This window comes from Nerophis lumbriciformis, linkage group LG03 (assembly GCF_033978685.3).
Source record: "Nerophis lumbriciformis linkage group LG03, RoL_Nlum_v2.1, whole genome shotgun sequence".
NCBI classification, from domain to species: domain Eukaryota; kingdom Metazoa; phylum Chordata; class Actinopteri; order Syngnathiformes; family Syngnathidae; genus Nerophis; species Nerophis lumbriciformis.
This window is the reverse complement of record NC_084550.2, coordinates 22,645,001-22,651,979: the sequence shown is the minus strand read 5'-3', so window position 1 is coordinate 22,651,979 and position 6,979 is coordinate 22,645,001. Positions and strand designations below refer to the sequence as shown.

The 6,979-nt window shown below is 40.8% G+C and overlaps 1 protein-coding gene across 1 annotated transcript in view; it reads right to left on the bottom strand.

Annotated features, from left to right (window-relative positions):
* Positions 1-475: 475 nt before the first annotated feature.
* The window catches only part of LOC133575718 (solute carrier family 22 member 13-like), a 20,651-nt gene continuing 14,147 nt past the window's right edge, over positions 476-6,979 (bottom strand). The window contains exon 10 of the mRNA XM_061928520.1: positions 476-1,763. Coding sequence (XP_061784504.1) covers positions 1,700-1,763 — 64 coding nt within the window. The 3' untranslated portion in view covers positions 476-1,699. The remainder of the gene's footprint in view (positions 1,764-6,979) is intronic.

Below are 6,979 nucleotides of genomic sequence, written 5' to 3'. Positions count from 1 at the left end.
GGTATTTATTACTTAAACAGGAAAAAAAACAAAAAATCAGAACAGAAGGGAAGTGCCCTGAACGGCCAGACTAAGAAAGAAACGGCAAACAACACTTAGGATGAAGATGGAGCAGATGGCGTCCACAAAGTAGTGCGAATTTGAGCTTGGCATGAAAACGATCCTCTGTAGACAATGAAGGTAGCAAAAAGGATCAACTTAAATAGTCCCGATTGTCAAAAATAATCTATTTTTCGAGCCAGTTTGTGCAATAATGAGGTTTTTCTTTCGTGCAACGTACTGTTCCTGATCTACTGTAATTAATATGCATGTGCTGAGGTCTAAGGGTTCGAGTCTAGAGGCCAGTCTTGGCCAGCCACCTGCAAACTCTTATGGGTTCTGTATGATATCTGCTGTATACTGTTTATAAGAGTAATGACGTTAAGCGGTGCGTCATGTTGTGATTTTGAGGATGCAGATGAACAACGTAGCAACGTGAAGTAAAAAGGGGTATTTATTACCTAAACAGGAGAAAAAAAACGAAAATTCAGAACAGAAGGGAAGTGCCCTGAAAGGCCAGACTAAGAAACAAAACAAAATGCGGCAAACAACACATAGGATGAAGGTGGAGCAGATGGCGTCCACAAAGTAGTGCGTATTTGAGCTTGGCATGAAAACGATCCTCTGTAGACAATGAAGGTAGCAAAAAGGATCAACTTAAATAGTCCCGATTGTCAAAAATAATCTATTTTTTGAGACAGTTTGTGCAATAATGAGGTTTTTCTTTTGTGCAACGTACTGTTCCTGATGTACTGTAATTAATATGCATGTGCTGAGGTCTAAGGGTTCGAGTCCAGAGGCCAGTCTTGGCCAGTCTTGGCCAGCCATCTGCAAACTGTTATGGGTTCTGTATGATATCTGCTGTATACTGTTTATAAAAGTAATGACGTTAAGCGGTGCGTCATATTGTGATTTTGAGGATGCAGATGAACGACGTAGCAATGTGAAGTAAAAAGGGGTATTTATTACCTAAACAGGAAAAAAAACGAAAATTCAGAACAGAAGGGAAGTGCCCTGAACGGCCAGACTAAGAAACAAAACAAAATGCGGCAAACAACTCTTAGGATGAAGGTGGAGCAGATGGCGTCCACAAAGTAGTGAGTATTTGAGTTTAGCGTGAAAATGATCCTCTGTAGACAATGAAGGTAGCAAAAGAATCAACTTCAATAGTCTTGATTGTCAACAGCAAACAGGTGCGTGAAAATGCTCCAGGACAGAAGTGAAAGAGCCGCCAAAATAAAAGCACAGGACAGGAACTAAAACACTAAACGCCGGAGAACGCTAACAAAACGCAATGTGAGGCACGGCCGTGACAACTGAATTACATACAAATCGAAAAGGGACCACAAAATATACACGACGTGAAACATTGTCAAAGGAATATCGTTTTTGCGAAAGAAAAACTACAAACAATTCACATTATAAAATACAAATATAAAAGGGTAAAAAATATATATTTACAAAATGTATAATGTTAATATTACATACAAACTGTACATCAAAAATCATTTCTAACTACAAATTATCTTTATTTAGTCGTTAATTCAAACAAAATAAAATATTTTTGTGCACAGTCCTCAATTGTTTTTTTATTCAAATATTCGGAATATTGTTTGGACCCATAGACCAGCTTAAAAAGCTGTTGATAGTGGAGCAGACATTACAGTCTACTTGATGCGATGTGTGTATTCCTTTCACATTCTTTCTTCATTTTCTTCTTATTTCTGGAAAAAAAACAAAAAAAACATTAAAATAATTATTAGCTTCAAAGTACAGTAGTTAGTTGTGGATTTCATTCAAAACTTCAATCACTGTGAATAATAAGCAACCTACCGCAGAACTTTTTTTTTTTACATAATAGGAGATGGTGATACACCATATTGCCAAAAGTAATTGGCCACCCATCCAAATGATGAGAATCAGGTGTCCTAATCACTAGGCGTATAAAAGGTGTATAAAATGAAGCACTTAGGCATGGAGACTGTTTCTACAAACATTTGTGAAAAAAATGGACCGCTCTGTGATTTCCAGCATGGAACTGTCATAGGATGCCACCTGTGCAGCAAATCCAGTCGTGAAATGTCCTCGTTCCTGCATATTCCAAAGTCAACTTATTACAAGAAAATGGAAGAGTTTGGGGAACAACAGCAACTCAGCCACCAAGTGGTAGGCCACGTAAACTGACAGAGAGGGGTCATTGGATGCTGAAGCGCATAGTGCAAAGACTTTCTGCACAGTCAGTTACTACAGAGCTCCAAACTTCATGTAACCTTCCAATTAGCCCACGTACAGTACGCAGAGAGCTTCATGAAATGGGTTTTCATGGCCGAGTAGCAGCATCTAAGCCATAAATCACCAAGTCCAATGCAAAGCGTGGGATGCAGTGGTGTAAAGCACGTCGCCACCGGACTCTAGAGCAGTGGAGACGCCTTCTCTGGAGTGAAGAATGAGTGGAGGAGTATATTTACAGCTAGAATTCACCAAGTCAAGTATTTCATATATATATATATATATATATATATATATATATATATCCCCACGACCCGAAGGGAATAAGCTGTAGAAAATGGATGGATGGATATATATATATATATATATATATATATATATATATATATATATATATATATATATATATATATATATATACAGTGGGGCAAAAAAGTATTTAGTCAGCCACCAATTGTGCAAGTTCTCCCACTTAAAATGATGACAGAGGTCTGTAATTTTCATCATAGGTACACTTCAACTGTGAGAGACAGAATGTGAAAAAAAAATCCAGGAATTCACATTGTAGGATTTTTAAAGAATTTATTTGTAAATTATGGTGGAAAATAAGTATTTGGTCAATAACAAAAATTCAACTCAATACTTTGTAATAAAACCTTTGCTGGCAATAACAGAGGTCAAACGATTACTATAGGTCTTTACCAGGTTTGCACACACAGTAGCTGGTATTTTGGCCCATTCCTCCATGCAGATCTTCTCGAGAGCAGTGATGTTTTGAGGCTGTCGCCGAGCAACACGGACTTTCAACTCCCTCCACAGATTTTCTATGGGGTTGAGGTCTGGAGACTGGCTAGGCCACTCCAGGACTTTCAAATGCTTCTTACGGAGCCACTCCTTCGTTGCCCGGGCAGTGTGTTTGGGATCATTGTCATGCTGGAAGACCCAGCCATGTTTCATCTTCAAAGCTCTCACTGATGGAAGGAGGTTTTGGCTCAAAATCTCACGATACATGGCCCCATTCATTCTTTCCTTAACACGGATCAGTCGGCCTGTCCCCTTAGCAGAAAAACAGCCCCAAAGCATGATGTTTCCACCCCCATGCTTCACAGTAGTTATGGTGTTCTTGGGATGCAACTCAGTATTCTTCTTCTTCCAAACACGACGAGTTGAGTTTATACCAAAAAGTTCTATTTTGGTTTCATCTGACCACATGACATTTTCCCAATCCTCTGCTGTATCATCCATGTGCTCTCTAACAAACTTCAGACAGGCCTGGACATGCACTGGCTTAAGCAGGGGGACACGTCTGGCACTGCAGGATTTGATTCCCTGTCGGCGTAGTGTGTTACTGATGGTAACCTTTGTTACTTTGGTCCCAGCTCTCTGCAGGTCATTCACCAGGTCCCCCCGTGTGGTTCTGGGATTTTTGCTCACCGTTCTCATGATCATTTTGACCCCACGGGATGAGATCTTGCGTGGAGCCCCAGATCGAGGGAGATTATCAGTGGTCTTGTATGTCTTCCATTTTCTGATAATTGCTCCCACAGTTGATTTTTTCACACCAAGCTGCTTGCCTATTGTAGATTCACTCTTCACAGTCTGGTGCAGGTCTACAATTATTTTCCTGGTGTCCTTCGACAGCTCTTTGGTCTTGGCCATAGTGGAGTTTGGAGTCTGACTGTTTGAGGTTGTGGACAAGTGTCTTTTATACAGATAACGAGTTCAAACAGGTGCCATTAATACAGGTAACGAGTGGAGGACAGAAGAGCTTCTTAAAGAAGAAGTTACAGGTCTGTGAGAGCCAGAGATCTTCCTTGTTTGAAGTGACCAAATACTTATTTTCCACCATAATTTACAAATAAATTCTTCAAAATTCCTACAATGTGATTTCCTGGATTTTTTTTTCACATTCTGTCTCTCACAGTTGAAGTGTACCTATGATGAAAATTACAGACCTCTGTCATCATTTTAAGTGGGAGAACTTGCACAATCGCTGGCTGACTAAATACTTTTTTGCCCCACTGTATATATATATATATATATATATATATATATATATATATATATATATATATATATATATATATATATATATATATATATATATATGTATGTGTGGGAAAAAAATCACAAGACTATTTCATCTCTACAGGCCTGTTTCATGAGGGGGGTACCCTCAATCATCAGGAGATTTTAATGGGCGCATTCGCATACCATGGTTTATATAGGGCACAGAGTGGGTGGGTACAGGCTGGCGTAGGGGCGTGGTGATTGGCTCATGTGTTACCTAGGAGGTGTTTCCATCTATGGCGGCATGCTGTTACAATTTCGCTGCGCTTGTTGAGGGATGACAGGTCTGGACGGTAAATAATAAACAGTTTCTCTTTCAAGCATAGGTTGCATCTTTTATTACCACTATTGTAAGGTGTGCTAGATGCAAGAATTTGCCATGTTATTGAATATTCAACATTATTGTCTTTGAGGTCCCAAATGTGTTTGCTGAGTTCTGTGGTATTTCGCAGGTTTTTGTTCCTGAAAGAAGCCTTGTGATTGTTCCATCTGGTTTTGAATTCTCCCTCGGTTAATCCTACATATGTGTCGGATGTGTTAATGTCCTTGCGTATTACCTTAGATTGGTAGACAACTGATGTTTGTAAGCACCCCCCGTTGAGAGGGCAATCAGGTTTCTTTCGACAGTTACAGCCTTTGTTGGTTTTGGAGTCGCTCTGTCTGGGGGCCGACGGCTCATTTGCAATTGTTTTGTTGTGGTTTGAGATGATTTGTCGTATATTGTTCATGCAGCTGTAGCTCAATTTAATGTTGTTCTTGTTGAATACTTTTCTTAGGGTGTTGTCTTTGGGAAAGTGTTTGTCAATCAGATTGAGGAATTTGTGTCCAATGTTAGTTGAGACGTTTTTGCTGTATGGGGGGTTGTACCAGATGATGTCGTTTCGTTTTCTGTTCTTTTTTGGCTGGTTTCCTGGCGTGGGTTCATAGGTGAGGGTGAAATTGTATCCGCTTTCATCAAGGGCTTTTTGGTACGGGGGGGTTGCTTGGTCAAATTCAGCTTTGCTAGATGACAGCATCGATAGCCTTTTATTGATTCCGGTAGGTATTCTTTTCGTGGTGGTGGGTGGGTGGTTGCTGTCATGGTGCACGTATTGGAGTGTTGTGTTGGGTTTCGTGAATGGTTGGTAGCTGTTATTTCTCAGGTTGAAAGTGACGTCAAGGAAGTTGACGGTTTGCTTGTTGGCTTCAATCGTGATCCGTAGGCCGTTCTCTTTGAAAATTTGGCATATGCGCTTCTTGGTATTCTCGCTGCTCCTTGGCGAGGCGCGACACACTGCCAGTCCGTCATCACGGTAAATACCAAGGTTCAGATTGAGGCTAGCGAGCTGGGAGAGGAGGAAACTCCCAACGAGTTCACACGTTTCTGCTCCGTCAAAACTTCCCATAGTGATGTCAAATGTTGCATTGTTCTTTTTTTGCCATGGTGTACTGTTGTGGATGAGAATGGAGTTTTTTGCGTGGATGATGATGTTTCTTTCGTTGCCTGTGATTGAGTCGTAGTCTGAGGCGAAGTCTAGTGCTTGAGTCAGTAGGTCTTGCGTGATGGAAGGGTAAAATTCCTCGATATCAAAGGAGATAAAGTTGTGCTGTTGTTTGTCTTGGATGTTGTTGAACCATTTGATTACTGCTGCTGTATTTCTCCATTGGTTGAGTGGTGTTTTGTCCTTGATTTTTGTGTTGACTCTGTCCAGGATTATTTTGCTGATTTTTTCTATTTCAGATTTAGTTGGGTTTATTAGTCGGCATGTTGGGTTATTTGCGAAGTTGGGTTTGTGGTCCTTCAATGTGATGAAGGCTTCCTTGTTGGCTGTGGCGTCCACCCTGTCCTCAATGTCCAGTTCAGCCGCGATCCTTTTATTTTCCAGGTGGATGTTCTGTAAGGTGTTGGGTTGCGCTTTTTTGTATGATTTGGTGATGCTTCTGTCCAGTAAGGTGTTTTGTTCTGGTATGTCCATTCTGTAGAAGTTTGTGGTTATATCGGCAGCTATGATGAGGTTGTTTACTTTCTTGATGCGCTCCTTGTCATTTTTCAGCTTGGTGAGGAGTGGGTTGCGGATTGGCTTGAATTTGACTGATTGTATCATTTTGAGCATGTCGTTCTCAAAATCCTTTAGTTCCTCAACTGTGGGTGGGTTCTTGGTAGATTTGAATCCGTAAGCAAAATAATCCTGGACAGAGTCAACACAAAAATCAAGGACAAAACACCACTCAACCAATGGAGAAATACAGCAGCAGTAATCAAATGGTTCAACAACATCCAAGACAAACAACAGCACAACTTTATCTCCTTTGATATCGAGGAATTTTACCCTTCCATCACGCAAGACCTACTGACTCAAGCACTAGACTTCGCCTCAGACTACGACTCAATCACAGGCAACGAAAGAAACATCATCATCCACGCAAAAAACTCCATTCTCATCCACAACAGTACACCATGGCAAAAAAAGAACAATGTAACATTTGACGTCACTATGGGAAGTTTTGACGGAGCAGAAACGTGTGAACTCGTTGGGAGTTTCCTCCTCTCCCAGCTCGCTAGCCTCAATCTGAACCTTGGTATTTACCGTGATGACGGACTGGCAGTGTGTCGCGCCTCGCCAAGGAGCAGCGAGAATACCAAGAAGCGCATATGCCAAAT